This window comes from Natrix helvetica, assembly GCF_964273705.1.
Source record: "Natrix helvetica genome assembly, chromosome: 8".
Classification (NCBI taxonomy): domain Eukaryota; kingdom Metazoa; phylum Chordata; class Lepidosauria; order Squamata; family Natricidae; genus Natrix; species Natrix helvetica.
In genome coordinates, this window is record NC_138559.1 from 3,242,195 (window position 1) to 3,264,525 (window position 22,331).

Sequence of the window (22,331 nt, forward strand, 5' to 3'; positions counted from 1 at the left end):
AAAGGAGGAAAGAAGGAAAGAAAGAAATTAATTAATTCTATTCCATTCCATTTTCCATTCTTCTTCTATTCTATTCCATCCCATTCCATTCTCCATTCTTCTCTTCCAAATTCCATTCCATTCCATTTTCTATTCTATTTTATTCTACTCTACTCCATTCCATCTTCTTTTCTTCTAAATTCTATTCTACTCCATTCCATATTCTATTCCATCTTCTCTTCTTCTAAATTCCATTCCATATTCTATTCCATTCCATTCCACTCTACTCTATATTCTATATTCTCTTCCTCTTCTCTTCTAAATTCCATTCCATTCCATTATTCTATTCTATTCTATGCTATGCCATTCTAAATAAAAATGATGAAAAAAGAAAAAGGAAATTGTTCTTTAAAAATGATGCCGGTGGGGTGGGGGAAAACTTCTGTGCTTCACATTAGCCTCCCCTCCTGGCTGCCTCTCCTTCTAATTCCCCCCCCCCCCAAGCTCCGCTGGTTGCGTAGGCCAGCCAGGATTACTTGGAAGCCACTCAATGCTTCCCCTCCGCCCCTCTCCTTGCTCTTCCTGGGAGCCAGAGGCCAAGCCTGATGCCTGCGCAGCCTTTGGCCGAGTCTGCTTGCTGCACTCGGGTGATGTAAGTTGATATTTTAATTCTCTTACAAGGAATGGTGTTTAGAGGAATGACTTAAGTGGATTACTCATCTCCTGTAATATCTTGGCAGCCTTCCCATTTCTATTCCTAGACATGACGCTCTCGTGGCTTCGCTTCTTCTCTCCTCCCCTTCTTTGTATTTGTGGTTTTGGGTTTTTTTTTTTAAAAAAGCCTGAGAAGCTGACGCACGGGTGTGTTTTTCACAGCCCAGGACCGTCCCACATCACGCAGGGGTGCTGTGGGAGATGTAGTCATGGGCAGCCGGGAAGGAAGCTAAGCCAGGTTTGACAATTGGGTGGGAGGAAAGGTAGTTAGAAGTAGGGGTCAAAGGGGGAGAAACCCTGAAGGCAGCTTTGGATTCAGAGAAGCCACTTTTTAAATGAAATAAAAATAAAATAAAATAAAATGAAAATATAAAAAAAATTAAAATTAAATTAAAATTAAATTAAAATTAAATTAAAAGAAAGTAAAAAGAATTAAAACAAAATAAAATAATAAAAATATAAAATGAAATAATAAAAATATGAAATATAAAATAAAATAATAAAAATTAAAACAAAACAAAATAATAAACAAAATAATAAAAAATAAAATAACTAAAATAAAACAATTAAAACAAAATAATAAAATAAAATAAAATAATGAAAAAATAATAAAAAATAACATAAAAATAAAATAATTAAAACAAAATAATAAACAAACTAAAATAATAAAATAAAAATATAAAGTAAAATAATATAATTAAAATAAAACAATTAAAACAAAACAATTGAAGCAAACTAAAATAATAAATAATAAAATAAAAATAAAAATAAAACAATTAAAACAAATTAAAATAATAAACAAAACAAAATAATGAAATAAAATAATAAAAAATAACATATAAAATAAAATAATTAAAACAAAAAATAATAAATAAAATACTGAAATGAAATAACTGAAATGCTGCTGGTGTCCTGAATTACTGCTAGTCCTCACCTTATGGCCACGTACCTGAACCCAACATTTCTCTTCTTAAGTGAGACATTTATGAAGTGCCCCGTTTTACGACTTTTCATGCAGCCATTGGGAAATGAATCACGGCTGTTGTTAACGTGGCAAAATGGTCGTTAAGTGAATCTGGTTTTCCCATGGACTTAGCATGTCAAAAAGGTCACAAAAAGGGATCATGTGACCCCCGGGGCACAGCAATTGACATAAATACGAGTCGGTTGCCAAGCATCTGAATTCTGATTACTTGACCACGGGGATGCTGCAATGGTCGTAAGTGTGGAAAATGGTCATGTTCCCTTTTTTCAGTGCTGTTGTGACTTCAAACGGTCACAAAATGAACGGTTGTAAGTCAAGGACTCCTCACTATCAGGTGTGTCTGTATTGTAAAGCAGTGGCAATTTTAAGCCAAATGACTTCAACTCCCAGAATTCTGGGAATTGCTGGCTGGGGAATTCTGGGAATTGAAGTCCACTTGCTTTGAAATTAGTAGAATAGAATAGAAGCTGAAGGGACCTTGGAGGTCTTGGACGTATATACTGCTTAACTCTTAGACTTATATACAGCTTAGCACTTAGCCAAATATACTGCTTAACACTTATACGTATATACTGCTTAGCCCTTAGTCTTATATACCTCTTAACACTTAGACGTATATACTGCTTAACTCTTAGACTTATATACCGCTTAGCATTTAGTATTATATACCATACTGCTTAACACTTAGGCTTATATATGGCTTAGCACTTAGTATTATATACCTCTTAACACTTAGACGTATATACCGCTTAACACTTACTTATATACCACTTAACACTTACTTATATACTGCTTAACACTTAGTCTTATGTTCCGCTCAGCACTTATGACTTATATATCACTCAGCACTTAGACTTATATACTGCTTAGCACTTCCTTATATACCACTTAACACCTACTTATATACTGCTTAACACTTAGACTTGCTGCTTAGCACTTAGTCTTATATATCACTCAGCACTTAGACTTATATACCGCTTCTCAATACTTTATAGCCCTCTCTAAGAGATTTGTAGTCAGCACATTGCCCTCCACAATCCGGCTCCTCATTTAATTTGTCTTTAAAGTGTTTCTGTTTTTGTTTCTGCAATTCCATTTCCTCTCCCTCCACTTTCGCCTTTCCTTCTCCAGCGGCAAATCGTTTTTTTTTCTTCCTTCCCCCAGAACCACACTTCCCAGAATCCCTCAGCCGAGAGGAGCCACGAACCTCCCGCTGGAGCGACGGCGGCCTCGTCCAATCGCCGGGGGCCGGCGCCCAAAGGTGCCCAATCAGAGCACCGAAGCAGGCTCCCGGGCCAAGAGAGGGGAGCGGAGCGAGCGAGTTTGCGGCTCAGTCGCCTTGCGGGCTCAGCATCACATGGGAGCCGCTGGTCCCGAGCTGGGCAGGGTTGGCGCTCCGGGCGATGGGTGAGCAAAAGCGGTCGCGGGCGAGGGACCCCGCCCTTGGACGTTTTTTTGGGGTGGTGGTGGTGGTCCCCGGGGGCGCCTTGAGGACTAGCAACTTGCTTGTACGCTTTAAATTTAGGGGTTACTTTCGCTTGTCGGATCTTGTCGCGAAGAATCGGGGTAGGCAAAAAAAAGTTTTGACGGGGAGCAGAAAGAAATTTCGGAGGGGGGGTGTCTCTCCACTCGCTGTTGCAAAGTTGGGTCAACTTTTGTTCAAAGTTTTTTTTTAACTGGGGAGGGGGGGAAGGGAGGGAAGGGAGGGGTGTTGTGTTGTTGTTGTTTTTGTACCGACGTTGTATCAAGTTGTGATAAACAGTTATTGATCGTGGGGAAAAAAAGAAAGCAACACAAAAAAGGAGAGAAAAATGTCCGGATTTGTGAAGTTGCGGCATGCAAAGCCCTCCTCCCCGTCCTCCCCCCTCCCCCTGGCTATTCCTCCCTATATTAGTAAGTCATCTTCTGACGCCGACAGCTGCATGACTCAAAAGCCCTTTGCAACCCCCGGTGCGAACAATGCAATAACAAGCCCGCTTTCTATGTACAATCATCCGCCGACTCTTTGGAGCTGCTCGGGGGGGGGGGGGAGGGGAGTGGGGGGGAGAAAAATTCCTCCGGATTTCGGGACGATCTGAGATTCTCCCTCCCCCCCCCATCCTCGCTTCCCTGAAGAGCGAGGGGCAGGAGGGTGTGTAGATTTTGAAGTTTATTTTAAGGAGAAGGTTTGTTTTCAGTTGAGTGAGTACGCGAGAAATTTGGGTGTCGAAGAAGGTTGGAAGGTGTGAAAGAGAATTCAGATCTTTCTCCTATTCCTTCCTTCCTTCCCTTCCTTCCTTCCTTCTTTCTCCTTTCCTTCCTTCCTCCCTTCCCTTCCTTTTCTCCTTTTCTTCCTTTCCTTTCTCTCCTTTTGTTCCTTCAATCCTTCCATTTTTCCTTCCTTCCTTCCTTCCTTCCTTCCTTCCTTCCTTCCTTCCTTCCTTCCTTCCTCCCTCCCTCCCTCCCTCCCTCCCTCTGACTCTGATCCCTAATTCACTCACTTTCTTTCTTTTTTTGCATCTGATTGAGCTATAATTATGGGCAAGAATGACTTGCTACTAAGTTGTAAAACTCACCAAGTTTGTCATTTCCGAGCAGGTGGGAAAACAAACAAACAACCAGGCCTTTTCTTTTCTTCTTTTCTTTTCTTTCCTCTTCTCTTCTTTCCTCTTCTCTCTTCTCTTTTTCCCATCTCTTTTCTTTTTCCTTTACTTTTTCCTTTCCTTTTCTTGTCTTCTCGTTTCTTTTCTTTTTCTTTTCTCTTTTCTTTTTCTTCTCTTTTCCTCCTCTTCTCTTTCCCCTTTTTCTTTTCTCTGCTTTTCTTTTCTCTTCTCTTCTCCCTTTCCTTCTTTCCTTTCCTTCTCTCTTTACCCCCACCCCCTTGAACGCTGAAGGATGGTGTGTGTGTGTTTTGTCAAGCGGCCAACTTGCTTGCAACTCTCTCTGCCTTGACGATTACAACACAACAAACCCTCCTCTTCTTTCCCCCCTCTCTCCCCCCCCCCGCCTCCTTCCCACACTTAGTATTCGGAACATGATGTATGTCAACTTCATCCACGTGATCCCAGCCTTTTTCGCCCTGTGCCAGCTCAGTAGCCTGGCTGGAAGGGTGCGTGGCTCTCGCTTTTTCTTCAGGGGGGCTTGAAGTGAGGAGAAGCTGCTCCGAAAACAGCCCCGTTTCTTGGTTTGCGAGGTTTTCCTGGTAATTTTATCTTCCTCTTCATCGCCGGCATCGCCAGTTAGACACTGTCAACTCACACCACTGATATTTTGTTCCAACCTTGCTTCCTTTTGCGGCTTTTGTTTTTTCATCCCTTGTCTCTTCTCAGCTAATTTGTGGTGTGCATTACACAACCACCCCCACCAAGTTCATGCTCGCCTGTTCTCAGCTAATTTGTGGTGTGCTACAGCTGCTTCACACACACACACACACACACACACACACACACACACTCCTCCCAACTGATAGGTTCCCAGCAGTGTCCTGTGAGAGAGGCCAGGTACTTTGGGAAGGAAGAGTCAAGAAAAAAAAAAACAGAAAAGAAAAGGGGGAAAAACTTTTTGAATGAAACTGGTCCGATGCCTTTGAGTTCCTTCTTGGGGCTGTCACTTCCTGAAAGTAGCTGGGTCTGCAGTCTTTGGAAGATGCAAATGAGTTTGCTTCCTCTTCCGACCAGAATTGTGTTTGCAGATGGATTGTTCTTATTAAAAAAAAATAAAAAATCCCCCTTCCCCCTTTCCCCCCTTCTGCCCCCAGCTGCCTTTCCCCCAGAAACTCTTTAGCAAAATCCCAGCAACATGAAAAGTTTGAGATCTGCTTTGTGGGATGTTCTGTCTCTTTCCTTGCTTTGCTCTGGGGATACAAGCGATGCTACATGCCATTGGAGGAGAGAGTGCGGGGAAAGGGGGAGGGTTGCTGTGAAACACAATCCCTACTGTCATTTCTGGCAAGAGGCAGGACAGCGACAGCAGGGCCAGGGAATTCTCAAATGCCAGAAGGGGCCTTGGTGTTCCAGTTTTCAAATGGAAGCTGGAGCCCCACAGAGGTAATTGAATAAAATTACCACAGTTCACACTTCCATTCGCCAGACAACTTTCCTGTTGGCTGGAATTGTACAGCAGAATTCAACCCCACCACTCTGCTCGAGCAGCGGGTTGGACTAGAAGACCTCCTGAGGTCCCTTCCAGCTTTGTTTGATTCTGTAAAAATATATACATATATATACATATACATATGCACGCACATACATACATACATACATACATACATACATACATATTCGTAGATTTTCACGGGTGTAGGTATGCTGGTCTTGTTGTATTCAGGTCTTTTCCCATGTAAAATTGAGATTGTCTTGGCAACGTTTCAGCGAGGTCTCACTCGCCATCTTCAGGCTGGGTTTTGGGCTGAAAGCGTGGCTGGAGCTGCCGTCTTTCTAGCTCCGGCCACACTTTAAACCAAAAACACCAGCCTGAAGATGGCGAGTGAGACAACACTGAAACGTTGCCAAGACAATCTCAATCTTACATGGGAAAAGACCCGAATACAACAAGATCAGCCCATCCCCCCAAATGAGAACACCTCAAACTTGACGGGTTAAAATTAAACCGAGCGAATGAAACTGAAGCTATATGGGTTGTTCTTTGTGGTTTCACTCATTTCCCTGCCCCATTTCCTTCTTCGTTAAACATTGGTAACGAGTTTTCCAAGAACTCGATACGGGCCAAAAGTTGTCACGTGTGCTGCATTACCCAATGTGTGGCTGTGATCCAGAAACACTTGACTCTTGGTGGGTAACCACCTGTTCACACAACGCTCTCAGCACGGCCAGTGAGCAAATCTAGCGGTTTCGTTGGTGTAACATGCAAAGGATTCCTCTTTTTTGTGACTTCATCCTGAAACACGGATGAAGTATCGGCGGATTATATCGGGGTGACCCTAAGCAAGGGATTTATCTAGTGATCAAGTTTTGCACATGGAGTGTGTGTGTGTGTGTGTGTGTTCCTTACAGTCTGCTTGTTCAGGATTTTTAATACAGATACTTCCTCCAAAGGCTGTGTTTAGTTGTCCCTTTGAACTTTTCCATAGTTGGTGGGAACTTAGAAGAAACTTTGCAGAGATCTGTGATTTTGGCCGCTGGACTAATTTAACTCTTAAGCGGGATGGGTGCAAAAGCATTTAGTCTCCATCCTAACTTTGGAAGATTATATTCTGTTACAATTCTGTCTTGATGGAGCCCTTGGCACACCTGAGCATTAATGCACAGAAATGAAAAAAACAATGGGAAAATGATGAGATTCTGTCAGATGAAAATGTAATTAACAAAATACTAGAATGCTCAGAAATGGACAGACTAATGCTTATTCTTAAGGACAAAGAAGAAGCTGAATATTTTTTGGCGTGGGATGCATTTTGTCAGTGGTTAGATAATAGAAACAGAAGTTAGAAAGCAAGCGATATAACAAGAGGAAATGTTAATATGGAGATAATTTGATGATGAAGATGTTATGTGTTATTGTAATCATATTAATATATAGTTATATTATTAGCATTATTGTGATGAATATAATAATAGTGATGTGGATGAAGACTGTTCAGACAACTGTACCCAGATCATACACTGTTTGATGGAAATAGAATAGAATTCTTGATTGGCCAAGTGTGCCTTGGACACACAAGGAATTTGTCTTTGGTGCATAGGCTCTCAGTGTACGCAAGGAGAATAAAAATACATTCATCAATAATAAAAAAATATGCAACACTTAGTGATAGTCAAGATTACTATTAAGCTATCAAATCATACTAGGAAACAAATAAAAACAATATAAATTGAAAGATACAAGCAACATGATTATAGTTATAAGTGGGGAGAGATAGGTACCAGGAAGGAGGAGAAGAAGAATAGTAATAATACAGTCTTAGTAAATTATTTGACAGTGTTGTGGGAAAGTAATATCAATTATAAATGGAAAGTAATATAAACAAAACAAATAAAACATGGGAAAAGAAAGAAAGTTCTCAACTTATAACCACAACTGCGCCCCAAATTTCCATGGCTAAGCAAGACAGATGTTAACTGAATTCTCCCTCCCCCCCAATTTTATGACCTTTCTTGCCACTGTTCTAAAGTGAATCACTGCAGTTTTAAGTTAGCAACACGGTCAATAAGCGAATCTGGGTTTCCCCGTCAACTTTGTTTGTCAGGAGGTCGCAAAAGGGGCGTCCAGGGGCGCTGCAACCCGTCATAAATACTTGTCAGTTGCCACGAGTCCCAAATTTGATTGTGCGATGGGGGATCTTGCAAGGGTTGCAAGTGTGAAAAATGGTCATATGTCATTTTTCCCCAGTGCCATTGTAACTCCGAATGGTCACTAAACGAATGCCGCTTCAGGACCACCAGTGTCCTTTTTGGACAATGTGACATTCTCTTGAAGCCACCGAGTTTTCACATGTTCGCCGTTTCCTGTGGGAACGTGGCACACGGTGGGTCTTATCTTGCTGTGATGAAGCTGGCAAGGGGAGAGCTGTGGGCAGAACTCCTAGAATCCTAGGGCTGGAACAGAGGTAAAATTCAGCCGGTGCTGACAGATTCTGGAGAACCGGTAGCGGAAAATTTGAATAGTCCGGAGAACCGGCAAATTCAACCTCTGGCTGGCCCCAGAGTGGGAAGGAAATGGAGATTTTGCAGTATCCTTCCCCTGCCATGCCCACTAAGCCATGCCCACAGAACCGGTGAATATACAAGCCCTGGTATGACTTCTTGGAAGCAAGTCCCGGCTGAAGGAAGAGGCAGGGAAGTTGATATTCTCAAGAAAGGCTTGGCTCCTTCTTCTTCTTCCTCCTCCTCCGCTTTTGAGAAGTATGAATGACTTCACTGGTGTTATGCCACATCTGATTTTGGGTGTGATTCAGCCCCAGGTTTTGAAACCGATCTGTGGTACAGTATTTCTCTTTAAGTGTGTGTGTGTGTGTGTGTGTGTTTGTTTAACTTACTGGCACTGACAATTTTATTTTCCCATTTCAATTCCCCGATAGATTTTTTTTCTTTTAAATTCTCATTTTTTTCCAGGTTGCTGAATTGTGAGATCTCACACCTTGCCTCAGAGAGTCAGGTGGCAGGTGGATCCAGGGAATTAATTGAGCAGCCCATCAAACAATGGAATGGTTGACTTTCCTGCTTCAGTCATCCCCGGAATTTGGTTTTCCAAAATAGGCAGCCTTCTCAATATCAGAATTCCCTTTGGCATCTGCAAAGTTGGAAAGTTTTAAGATTTGCAGACTTCAACTCCCAGAATTCCTCAGCTGAGGAATTCTGGGAGTTGAAGTCCTCAAGTCTTAAGTTTAGTAAGTTTGGACTCTGATCTGCTAGAAAAAAAAAAACCCTGGGCCACTGCTGTGAGTTGCCACAAGTCAAAGAAATGTGGTTTTTCTAAATACAGCCCGTCCTTGATTTACAATGCTTCACTTAGTGACTGCTCAGAGTTACAACATGAGTTAGGACCGTTGCCAGCCTCCTTCTGGTCATGCGATGAAAATCCATGAGCTTGGCCATTGGTTCATATTTATGGCCGTCACAATGTCCTGGAGTCACGCGATCCATTTTTATGACCTTCCGACAAGCTAAAAGTCCAGATTCATTTAACAACCTGGTTACTAACTTAACGACTGCAATGATTCATTTAACTGTAGCCAGGAATGCCGTAAAATGGGGGGGGGGGGACTCACTTAACAGATGTCTCACTTAGCAACCTAAACTTTGGCCTTGGTTGTAAGTCGAGAACTTCCTGTAGAAATGGACACATTGGGTGACATTTGAATTATAAAGAGATTCTTATTTGGTTTCCCCTCTCTGGGCTTCAGTTACTTCCCTCTAAAGGGGAATTGAGAGTGACGTCAAAAGGCACACCTCTTTTATATAGGTAGTCCCCGACGTACGACCTTTCTTGCCGCAGCTGTTAAGTGAATCACTGCAGTTGTTGGTAACACAGTTGTTAGGGGAATCTGGATTCCCTCTTGACTTGACTTGACAGAAGGGGATAAAAAGAGATCGCGTGACCTTGGAACATAAGTCTGAACGGTCGTAAGTCGGAACCTGTTGCCGAACATCCGAATTTTGATCCCATAATTTGGATTATGGGAATGCTGTGAAGGTCATAACTGGGAGTAGCGGTCGTAAGTCACTTTTTTTCCAAGGGCCGTCGTAACTGTGAACAGTCACTAAATGAACAGTGGTAAGTCTGTAATACCTGTGCATCTTCTCATTGCTTTCCAGAACTTTCATCTGCCCAAAACAGGACCAAAATAGCACAACCCCTCCTTCCCCCGGGTCATACAATTAGGAGAAGGCACAAGTCCCCCTCTCTGTATCTCACATATCACAACTGTGTGTAGAAAAACGGTTACTTATATTGAAGTCAACAAGGAAAGAGAGACGGGGGGGAGGGGGATATCCTCAAAACTGCCCCAGTGTCTCCAGGCAGCTGTTTTACAAGGGGAGGGGATTAAAAAAAGAAAGACAATCATGTACAAAAGCAGGTGTCTCCACTACTGACAAGGATGGAATATGGCAACTGTCTGCCACACAGAACTCTTTATTTCAAATTATAGAGAAGGGAGGGATGGAGGAAGGAAGGAAGGAATGGAGGAAGGAAAAGAAAAAAAGAAAAAAGCGAGTGAGTGAATGAGTGAGTGAGAGAAAGGAAGGAAGGAAAGAAAGAGGGAGGGAGGAAGGAAGGAAGGGAAGAAGAAAAGAAAGAAAAAAGAAAAAGTGTGAGGGAGAGAAATAAAGGAAGGAAGAAAAAGAGAGAAAGAAAGGAAGGAAAGGGAGAGAAAGGGAGAAAGGTAGGAAAGTTAAGAAAAAGAAAAAGTCTGTGAGAGAGAGAAAGGAGGAAAGGAAAAGAGTGAGAGAAAGGAAGGAAAGAAAGGGAAGGGAGAAAGGTAGGCAGGAAGGAAGAAAAAGAAAAAAGATAGAAAGAAAGAAAAAAGAAAATGTGTGAGAGAAAGGAAGGAAGGAAGGAAGGAAAAAAGAGAAAGTAAAAAAAGGAAGGGTGGAAGGAAAAGAAAAGAGAGAGAAGAAAGGAAGGAAGGAAAGAAAAGAAAAAGTGAGTGAGAGAGAAAGAGAAGTGAAGGAAGGAAGGAAGGAAAGTAAGTCGGTTCCTAACAGTCAATCAAAGCTTTCCATAAATTGCTGGTGTGTGTGTGTGTGTGTGTGTGTGTGTGCGCGCGCGCGTATGGAGGAGAGGGGAGAAGGGAAAAAAAGTTCCCCAGGCTCCCAAAATGGGATGTTTACATTTGCATCCCAACTTAATACTCATAGTTATTTTTTGTTCTTTTCTTGTGGTCATTTCTCCTTTCTCTCCTTTCTCTCTGTAGAACAGGGGGGTCCAAACTTGGGAACTTTAAGACTTGTGGACTTGAACTCCCAGAATTCCCCAGCTCCCCTCCTCTTTACAGCTGAACGTCTCCTTCCTTCCCAGCCCTTCCTGCCATCTCTTCCGCTGCCCCCTCTTGCCTTCTCTCTGTCTCCCTTTGCAGGTCTCTGGGGCAGGGGCAGGGGCAGGGGCAGGGGCAGGGGCAAGGACCCGCACTCCCTTTCTGGCTGGAAGCCTTCTGGAAGGGGCTGAGGTGGTCCCAGACCCCCACCCCCCATTCTCTCTCCTCCCTGGGTGTCTTTTGTTTCCCTGAAGAAGTTGTCATCATGTCCAGTAATCTTCTCAAAACCTCTTCCTTTGGTTGCTGTAAACCATGAGCTCATCCTTACAGCACATGAAACTAGAAAGCTCCCTCCCTCCCTCCCCCTCTTCTTTCTTTCTTTCTTTCTTTCTTTCTTTCTTTCTTTCTTTCTTTCTTTCTTTCTTTCTTTCTTTCTTTCTTTCTTTCTTTCTTTCTTTCTCTCCCTCCCACCCTCTCTCTTCTTTTTCCTTCCTTCCTTCTCTTTCTTTTTCTCTCTCTCTTTCACTCTCTCTCCCCCTCCCTTCTCTCCCTCCCTCCCACCCCTCTCTTCTTTCTCTCTTTCTTTCTCTTTGTCTCTCTCTCCATCCTTTTCTCTCTCTCCCTCCCTCTCCAAGTCCCCTCCCCCTTCCCTTTGTACAGTATGTGAGTGTTTTGGATACGCTCCCTGACCCTTCAGGGGAGAGAGTGACATGCAAACTGTTTTAGCAAACATGAGCTGGAAGTGGATGTGGGGGCAGAAATGGCTTCTTGTTTTTGGAGAGAGCGCCAGAGAACAAAATGCCCAGAATTCAAATCGAATAGGGCAGCTGCCAGATACTTTTGCCCTCTGGAAGGGCTGCTCTTCATTGATCGGTTAAACCGTGGGGCGTCAACAGTGGGGCCTGTTTGTCATGCCTTAGGTTACTTAATTAAGTAGTAGATCAGTACTTTGTGACTAATCTTCATTTTATGTGAGGAATGTTAATATTTTGAGAAGCAGACGCAGGAAGTTAAGCAAGTGCAAGTTGGCCCATTGCTGCGCCAATTCAGTTCTTTATGTGCAAAGATTGTTGTTGGTGGTGATCTTCTTCTTCTCCTCCTCCTCCTCCTCCTCCTCCTCCTCCTCCTCCTCCTCCTCCTCCTCCTCCTCCTCCTCCTCCTCCTCCTCCTCCTCCTTCTCCTCTTCTTTTTCTCCTCCTCCTCCTCCTCCTCCTCCTCTTCTTTTTCTCCTCCTCCTCCTCTTCTTTTTCTCCTCCTTCTCCTCCTCCTCGTTCTCCTTCTCCTCTTCCTCCTCCTCTTTTTCTTTCCTCCTCCTCCTCCTCCTCCTCCAACTTCCAAGTATTTGTAATTCCCTGTTATTAGATTCCGAGCATTCCAATCCACACTGGTGTTATTATAGCTGACCTTTCCCCCCCAAAGCATGTCAACTCTAGTTTGTAAATCCCAATCTTTTGTTCCTTTTTCCCATTTGTTTTCGTCCATTTGCCTATCTCCTGATAACGGCTACATCTCTGATCTACCCTTTACCCCCCTCTTTTCAGCAACAATTAATGTCTGGTGGTTGTGTTCCGGCGCCTTCCAGTCTCGTGTTCTTACTCTTCGTACTTGTAACTCAAATTGTCATCGTGGCGCCAGGCACCCCTTCTTAAAGCAGGGTTGTGTTGTACTCTGCTGGCGATGAGGAGGTTGGGGATGAACATGGGCCAGTCCTGGAGACTGGGGAAGGCTCGGACGAGGGCTCTGCGTCGGAGGCAGAGAGGGGGACAGGGCTGTCTAGTAGTTATGTGCTGCCTTCCGGAGCCTCCAGAATCGGACAGCAGCGAGGCAGAGGAACAGGGGGAGCCTGTTCCCAGTGTGCACATGCGCAGAGCTGCAGGAAGGCAAGAACAGTTAAGACAAAAGGAGCTTACTGGGGAGTAAGGCTTGGAGATGATTGGCCCCTCCCATAGGACATAAAGGAGGAGCAAAGGCACGTGAACCTTTGTAGGAAACAACTTTGTTCATGCTGGTCAGTTTAAATTCTGAAGCTCTGTTTTGATTCTTTGCTCTGCGTGGCCTTGCAAAGTTAATTTCCAATTAGTAGGTCTTTAGCAGCATTTCAAGGGAGATAAAGTTGGGTGCTTATCAGCCTTATCCTGAAAGACTTTGGCAGACTACGGTCGGACTCTTTACAAACTATTTGGGACTCCTTACAGGCTGTGAATGAACATAATTCACAGCCTTTGAAATAAAAAGAGGGTTTTTGGGACTAAGCGTGTGCTTTTTTTACTGTCTCAGGAAGCCTAGTTCAGAACAGGGTGGTCCCTATAGAAGAACCCCTAAACCTCAATTTTGGGGGGGGGGGAATCCCTCCCATGCTACATGCAACCCCCCCTCTCTTAAACTGAAAACCCCTAGCAGCATTTGCAGAGTTGGTTTGAGGCTGGAAGCTCATGAAAAGAAAACGATGATGGAAGCGCTGAAGAAGGTTTAACATTGTTCAAAACACATTGAAATGATCCTTCGCAGCCTTAGGAGAGGTTGGGATGGGGGGAGGAGGGGGGATAAATGGACAAGAATAAAAATTCCACCCAGGCTTGCTTTTGTAAAAAAAAAAAAAAAAAAAAAGCCCCCCCACTTTCTTTGTCATGTTGCCTTCCTGTCCAGCTGCAACATTTTGGGGCAGGTGTGGGTCACTCGGAAGGTTTCATCTAGGAATATTCCCCTGGCTGCAAGCATAGGCTTGATTGATTGCTGCCTTGTGTAAATATATATTACCCAAAGCCGCAGGAACGCGGAAGGGATGTCCACACCCTGGCCAGAGAATCCAAATAACATTTCTATTAGAAGGATGACTGCTTTGGGGAAAAAGTCACGGGTGATTGACCTGTCTTCTAATGAATTAGTTAAATATAAATCTGTTTTGCAACCTCGGCCACTGGAAGGTGTGCAGATTTCAACTCCCAGAATTCTCTAGCTAGCATGGATGAACTGAGGTTAATCGGTAATTTCCTGACAATCCACCCATGGAACAGAAGTTGCCTTCGGAAGTTGTGGGAGCTTCATCCCTGGAGGCTTTCAAGAAGAGACTGAACTGCCATCGGTCAGAAATGGTGTAGGGTCTTCTGCTTGGGAGGGTTGGGGTTGGACTAGATGATCTACAAGGTCCCTTCCAACTCTGTTAATCTGTTTAAAGATTCTTTCAGAAGATCATCATTATCTTTCTTCCTTCCTTCCTTCCTTCCTTCCTTTCTTTCTTTCTTTCTTTCTTTCTTTCTTTCTTTCTTTCTTTCTTTCTTTCTTTCATCTGTTTAGGTATCGTCTGTCTGTCTGTCAGTCTCTCTCTCTCTCTCTCTCTCTCTATCTACAGTATCTCTATCTTCCTCTTCTTCTTCTTCTTCTTCTTCTTCTTCTTCTTCTTCTTCTTCTTCTTCTTTATTATCTATCTATCTTTGTATCTATCTATCTATCATCTACCTATCATCTGTGTGTGTCTATCTGTCTATGTATCACCTGTCTGTCTATGACTGTGTCTGTCTGTCTGTCTGTCTGTCTGTCTGTCTGTCTATCTATCTATCTATCTATCTACCTATCTATCTATCTATCATCTATCTATCATCTCTCTCTCTCACTCTCTCATTCACCCAACCCTCCCTCCCTCCCGCCATCTCTGGGGCCGCCCATTTCAATCAGTGACTCTGGGCAGCTTACAATTCTAACCAATACTTTCAGTCTTGCAAGATTCTGTTAAGACCTTGGATCAAACAGAGTTAGTTGTCATGGTTGTGTTTCTTGTCTGACTACATTGCACTGCTAACCAAGGGGGAGGCCTGGAGCTGATGAGGGGGTTTAGCCAGCCTGTTGGACAGGAGGAGCCTGAACCCATGGAAGTTCATGTTGACCCCTTGGTTGAGAGGGGGCCCAAGACCAAGGGAATGTGCCAAGTTGGACTTGCCCAGGTCTTTTAAGGCACCCCGGCTGCCCCTTTGCTTAGCATCCCTTCGTTAATACAGCCACCTTTCGTTGACTAATTTTGAAAACCCATTGCAGGAAACAGAATTGTTTGCAAGGCTTCGCAAGATGGGCGAATTGCAATATTTTTTGCAATCCAGAAACTATAAATCTGGAATTGCTTACTAACTGTTTCCGTTGGCAGGAGAGATCTGGACACCGTGATTCAGATGGAGTTGTCTTCCTATTCCACTTGAGGCTTTGACACACTCCTCCCTCTCCCCCCCTCCGTATTCCTGCATGGCAGAGGCTTGGAAAAGACCTCTTGAGCGGGTCTGGGGGCTTCTCCCTGACTTGTCCACGACCAGGTATTCCCCTTAGGATGGGGAAATCTGCATGCAGGTTGGCAAGCTTGGAAACCTACCCTGCAGTGCAACCTGACTGTTCTTGAGGCTTCCCGAGAGCATGGAGCCAACTCCTGGTCCCGACAAAAAACCCTTTTATTAATTGGCTGTGAATCCTGCTCATTCACATCCATCAAAGTCTTTCGAGGGAGGATTTACAGCCACAGTCCTTCTCTGGCTTAGAGAGCTGCCAGGCTCATATCTGCAAAGCTTGGCAAGGAGCCTCTGAGAGTCACAAACCAATGAAGCGAACTAATTGTCTCCTGCAAACTCCCCTCCCCTTTGCTCCTCTTTTAATTCCTCTGCGCATGCGCACACTGGGAACAGGCTCCAGCTGTTCTTCTACCTCACTGATGTCTGACTCCGAAGGCAGCTGATAACTGACACTCTGTGCCTCCGACACAGAGCCCTCATCAGAGCCTTCCGTAGACTCCAGGACTGGCCCATGTTCCTCTCCAACCTCCTCACTGTACGAATCTGCTGCCAGCTCTGCTGGTGTGCAACAACACTGAACACCTCCTAATCCCGGCCCTTCCAAGGAGCTGCTCGTCGACAGGAATTTCTCTGCTGCCGTAACTCACTTGTTCTTCAGTTTCTCTGATGTGCAATCCAGGAAAAAAGATGGGCAGAGGCCGTGGAGAGAAAGGCTAATGAGCTGCTTGGCCCGCAATGAATTCTGCAGCTGAGATGAGAAGGACCAACTGTCACATCCCCCGCCTGCCTCTCCCCAACCTTTAATGTTGCCCCCCCCTCTCCCAGTTCCCACTGACCCATGTAGGATTAGAGGTTGCTGCTGAGTTGAAAGTCTCCACTGCCCCACTACTAATCTCCCCCCACTGTTGGCTACGCCGTGCTTTGAAAGTGGTAGTGGGTGTCCTTTCTGAGGCGAAGATGGGTTGGAGGAAGGAGGAACAAAAGCTGCAAGAAATGTGGGGCAGGGGGAGGGAAATGTGTGTGTGTGTGAGGAGTCCATTTGGCTATGCAGGTTCTCCCCCCCCCCTCTGATTTTAACATCTCTTTCTTGGTGTGGCATTTTACAAATGGACCCTGTTTTTAGAGGGAGAGCCTTTATTGGCAAGAGGTTGGCTCAGGGTCTAAGATGCTGAGCTTCTCGATCAGAAAGATTGGCAGTTTGGTGGTTCGAATCCCCAGTGCTGTGTAACGGAGTGAGCTCCCGTTATTTTTCCAGCTTCTGTCAACCTAGCAGTTCGAAAGCACATACAAATGCAAGTAGAAAAATAGGGACCACCTTTGGTGGGAAGGGAACAATGTTCCATGTGCCTTTGGTGTTGAGTCATGCCGGCCACAGGACCCTGGAGACGTCTTCGGACAGCGCTGGCTCTTCGGCTTTGAAACAGAGATGAGCACCGCCCCCTAGAGTCGGGAATGACTAGCAAGCATGTGCGAGGGGAACCTTTCTCTTTACCTCTTTATTGGCATCTACACTGGGGGATTCTGGGAGCCCATGAGCTTAAAATTAATGCCGTTGAGCAACATCCGTTCTAACCAGAAGGCGAGTCATCTCGTCTCCCTTCCCCTCTGTTTTCTTTCTTTCTTTTTTTCTAGTCAACTTGTGTGATTAAGAGTTCTTGGAAATTCAGAAACCTGCAACAGTTTGATAGCTTCCACTTGTTTTCTCTCTGTGGATTAGGTCGTTTATTTTTCTCATAGCCACGGGGTGACTCATTTCTTGTTTACAAAATAAAAGGGTCCCTTTACCCTACTTCAGCAGTTAATGGCTGGTCTTCTCCCCTCCTCTCTCATCCTGCTCACTCGTTTTTTGGAAGGAGCAGCCTATTGGGCTAATTCGAAAGTTCTCTACTTAGAAACCGTTCATTTAATGACCGTTCAAAGTCACATCATCGCTGAAAAACTGCTGAAAGGTCGGCGGTTTGGCAGTTCGAATCCCCAGCACTACGTAATGGAGTGAGCTCCCGTTACTTGTCCCAGCTTCTGCCAGCCTAGCAGTTCAAAAGCATGTAAAAATGCAAGTAGGAAAATAGGGACCACCTTTGGTGGGAAGGTAACAGCGTTCCCTGCGCCTTCAGCATTTAGTCATGCCAGCCACATGACTACGGAGACGTCTTCGGACAGCGCTGGCTCTTTGGCTTTGAAACGGAGATGAGCACCGCCCCCTAGAGTCAGGAATGACAAGCACATATGTGCAAGGGGAACCTTTACCTTTAATGCAGCCACTGTGATTTTGCAGCTTAGTTTGTTGGTTGAGACAGTCTGCCCTGATTTGTTTAACAGATCACGGTTAAATAGCAAGGTCATCCATGATGCTAAAACTCCCGATGTGCGTGGGGAGAACCAAGGGCTCTTTGGTTCTCATGTTGTGGTGTTATTTATAAAAATGATGCATTTATAAAAATAATAATGTCCAACGGATGGTTCCCTCACCCTGAGTATCCATGAAGTATTTGAGGTTGATGTGTGGCGACACTTGGTTTCACTAAATTTGGTTATGAGGTAACTGACAGAGCAAAACTGAGGTTTGGTCGTTGGCACATGGTCAGATGAGACCAGGTTTAAAGACTCGACAGTTGGCAATGGGGACTTTCAGATGGGACAGCTGCCAAGAGTATAGGAGCAGGAGGAGATGCCCTCGTCCTCTGAACCAGGTGTCCCAACCGTGGCAATTTTAAGGTGTGTGGCCTTCAACTCTCATGGCTGGCTGGGTAATTCTGGGAGTTGAGGTTCACGCATGTTAAAGCATGCTGACTGGGGCATTTTGGGAATAGATATCTACACATCTCAGTTGCCAAGATTGTTTAAATATCTTAAATGCTGAGGATCTCCCTGTCCCTCCCTCCTTTTTTCCTTCTTTTTTCTTTCTCTTCTCTCTTCTCTTTTCTTTCTTTTTCTTCTGTTTCCTCTTCCTTCCTTCCTTCCTTCCTTCCTTCCTTCCTTCCTTCCTTCCTTCCTTCCTTCCCTTCCCTTCCCTTCCTTCCTTCTTCTTTCACTTCTCTCTTCTTTCTTTCTTTCTTTCTTTCTTTCTTTCTTTCTTTTTTTTCCTCCTTCCTTTTTCTTTTTCTTCTGTTTCTTCTTCCTTCCTTTTCTCTTTCTCTTTCTCTCTCTTTCTTTTTCTCTTTTTTCTGTTTCCCCTTCCTTCTTTCCTTCCTTTTTTCTTTCTCTCTCCCTCTCTCTCATTAAAAATCCAAATATTCACCCTTTGAAATGGCTCGAAATTTTTAAACCTTTATCAGCAACACACACACACTCATACACGCACACAGAATAGATGGAGCTTTCGTTGGACCATTGGGACCGCCGTAGGGACTTCGTTGGCCACACCCTGCCAATGCTCCCGATTGGGACCATATCTGCTTCTCTTGCCCTTCTCCCTCTTCTTTGCACCCTGATTCCAAACCTCCCACCTGACCCTTTTAGGTGTGTGCGGTCTAGGTGGTCGCATTCAGGAGAAGAGCCTTATGCGCCATCTGTGGGGGCCTCCGGAATGTGGAGGAGAGGCTGTCGGCTGAGCAGTGTCTAGGAGGGAAGGATGTGGGGTGAATTTCTCACCGTTCAGGAAACCGCTCAGAAAGTGAAAGTGGAACACCCCCCCTCCACAAGCTTGCCCGCCTTCCGGGATGCGCCCACGCCCACGCGGATGCCGCTGACACCAAGGAACCATCTGCAGGCAAGCAGTCTGAATCGGCAGCTGGGCTGCCCATATTTCTCAGCCAGGGGCTGCATTCTGAATCTTGGGTGCAGGCCAGGCTGGAAAGTCCCCCAACCTGAAGGGCACAATATTTCTGTCTGGGTCTACTGGGATGTCACAATGGGCACCCTGGCCGGAGCGGATTTGTGCAGTGTTGCACGGTTGGAACGATGAAGCGTGGGAACAGCTTGCCACCAGAAAGGGCAGGTGCTCCGCTGATGGAGGTTTTCAAGAAAAGATTGGGCAGAGATTGGGGCTAAAGGCAGGAGAGGGTCATCTTTCTGGACTTCAGTGGGTAGTGGGAGAGAGGAGAGGAAAGGACTCCTGAGTCCCCCCAACTTTGGAAAGAGGAGCACCCCTTAGGGTAAAATTGGATCACGAAATTGCGTTGTCCGCCTTGCTGATTTTGACACACACAAACACACACACACGGAAGTCCTAGTTTGTTGATGTTTGGATGAGGAAGAAGATGTCATCGTTTCACGCTTCCTCCTTGTGATTCAGCTAACAATGGGTGAATGGGTGTATGGGTGAGGAAGGCCTTCCGTTGTGTAGCTAGCAGATGACTTGAGCCGTTGGCTGCAGTTGTGTCTCTCTACTCCAGAGAGGAGTGGCTCTTCAGGATCCTACTAGAGGATCTTCGCTTCGCTTGATATCTGGTCTTGTTCAAGATAGGACCTCAAAGTGGACTCTTGGGGCAAGCAAGAAGGCTTCTGCAAGTGGTGGCCTTTCCCCCCGATCGATCAGAAAATGGCCCAAATAGGGGGTTGATCATTGACTGCAGATCTGGGCTGGAGATCAAAGGTGGTGACTCCCTTGTTCTACATCCTTGAGCTTCAATGGTCATCTTGTCTTCATGCAGCACCCAGTCTTAAAGGCAAACGGAAAAAGAAGAGCGTTCCCATGGCGGAGAGTGAATCCCAGGAAGTTCCAGATCTGTGCACAGAAGAAGAACTTCAGGACAACCCGGAGAAGCTGGAAGAAGTGGTGAGTATGGAGACCAGGGCTTTGATACTTTTTAAGTGTAATAAACCAAATGGAAAGTCAAAGAAACTTGACTGAGTTCGCTTGTGAGATTAAGATTTAAGATGTGGTTTATTTCATTCAGATGGAGTGAGTTGTATGAACTTAGCCATTGTGGCTGAGGTAGCTTGCTGTGGTTTAAACAAACCATGATTTAGTGTGGCATGAACCTTTGCAGCATGGTTATCTAAGGTAGTGTGTCTCAACTTCGGCAACTTTTTAGATGTGTAGACTTTAACTCCCAGAAATTCCTAGAGTGCTGGTTAGGGAATTCTGGGAGTTGAAGTCCATGAATGTAAGCTAGGGAATTCTGGAAGCTGAAGTCCACACATCTCAAACTTGTTAAGGTTGAGAAACGCTGAACTAAGGGATTGTCTTTTCCTGTGTTCTTCTGCCTATCCAACCAAAGAAGAAAGCATCAACCATCTCCATTGCTATTGGATTGTCATCTGATGGGCCCTTGGAAGGGGATGTTCCCAATAGTGGCACCCATATTTTGAAACTCCTTCCCAAGTGGGAATATGAGTGATCCCATCCCTTCTGCAATTCAGCAAAGCTTTTAGAGGCCCATCTTGCAAAGTAGGAAGACGCTCTGTGATTTGAAAGAGATATTATTAGTTTTTATGTGTCTTTATGCTTATAAATATTTCCAGAGATATTTTTATGCTTACAAAAAGCCTGTGGAAATAGGAGGACCAGAAGCAAAAAGAATAAATAAATCAAAATGTTGTACTTCATATTTTCCTCTTAACACTGTCTTCTAATAAGGTTCCCAAGATGATCTAACCCATTCTAGGAAAGCTGTGTTTCTTACAATAGAATAGCGCTGGAAGGGACTTTGGAGGTTTCTAGTCCAGCCCCCTGCTTTAATTTACGATCCTGTTTTGTTTTGAAGTGGGCCAGCAGCATTTATTGGTTTTGGATCAAGTGACTAGTTACAGTTTGTAGTTGGTTAATTTGCATAGAAGTTTTTGCAAAAAACCCCCCATTGTTCTTGTCTTTTGGAGTTTAGGTAGAAGAATATGAGATAATGAAGTGTTGGTAATTCCTACTCGTGTTTGCAAATCTGTGACAATGCCAACTTTTTCTTTTCTATTAAAAAAATTACTGAATTGATGTTGGGTTTTTTGTTTGTTTGTTTGTTTTGAACCACATAGAAAATTTAACAGGGAAATGTAGAAAAAAAACCTGCTGACTTTCAAATAAGAGTAATATTCAGAAAGAAATTGAAAAGGCAAGGGTTCTTGCATATTGCGCCTTGTGTGTTGAAACTTGAAACTTTTCCGTTGCCAAGAAATCATTCTTTTTCCCGAGAAACGGTTTTTGTTTTTGTTTTGTACTGAGGAAACTCTTCATTTCCTCTCTTTACCACATTGGTCTCTGAACAAATCTGCAGCAAACGAATCGGCCCTTCGGAAATGGATTAGCTCATTTCATTCACTTCAATTCCGCGGTTGCAGATTTCCAACGAAATGAAATTTGAAGGGAAGAGGAACCATTGACAGTTATAGTAATAATCAGGTATTACTGGTATTCACTTACTTTCCCTACCGGTTTGCAAACGTGGGCCTGCACATGCCACCTCCACGCATGAACTCAGCCCTCCGTGCATATGTGCTTTGGCTAAAAAAAGTGCCTAAATGGGATGCCATAGAGCCGGGGGTGGGGGATGGGCGAAGCTACCCACGATTTCTGCTATCTGTTCGGGCCACCTCTGGTAATAATCCCAAATCAGCCTCAGCAGTCACAGAGTTGGAAGAGACCTTGGAGGTCATCTAGTCCGACCCCCTGCTCACTCAAGAGACCTGACCTAGGGATGCAAACCGCTGAACTGCCGAGCTTTCTGATCGACAAGCTCAGGGTCTTAGCCAAAAAAGAGAGAGAGAGAGAGAGACAGCATGCAATCAAAATCCTGTTCCATTTTATCCATATCACAAGGTTAAAAAAAAGGGCTGGTGTTTTTGATCATGCGATTGTGACTGCTACTTTGTGTGATTTTGACTTTGATATTTTTTACCTAATGTGGAAGAATGACAATTAAGAAGGGCTATTTTTTAATAATCACGACCCAACAGATCACACAGATCCAACAAAACCACTTCCAGGAATGTAGCTGTCCCGAAAAATAGGGAGCCTCCTGAGTAGAATCAGGATAGGATAGGGGTGTCAAACTAGATTTCATTGAGGGCCACATCAGGGTTGTGTTTGACCTCGGGGGGC

General features: G+C 44.4%; 1 protein-coding gene across 2 annotated transcripts in view; it reads left to right on the top strand.

Annotated features, from left to right (window-relative positions):
• The first annotated feature begins 481 nt into the window (after positions 1 to 481).
• Positions 482 to 22,331, top strand: part of ARID5A (AT-rich interaction domain 5A) — a 45,098-nt gene continuing 23,248 nt past the window's right edge. The window contains exons 1-3 of one of the 2 annotated variants that reach the window (XM_081960981.1): positions 505 to 631; positions 2,843 to 3,085; positions 19,951 to 20,075. In XM_081960981.1, coding sequence (XP_081817107.1) covers positions 3,082 to 3,085; positions 19,951 to 20,075 — 129 coding nt within the window. In that variant the 5' untranslated portion in view covers positions 505 to 631; positions 2,843 to 3,081. Of the gene's footprint in view, positions 632 to 2,842; positions 3,086 to 19,950; positions 20,076 to 22,331 lie in introns of both variants that reach the window. The other variant, XM_081960982.1, reaches the window with a different exon arrangement.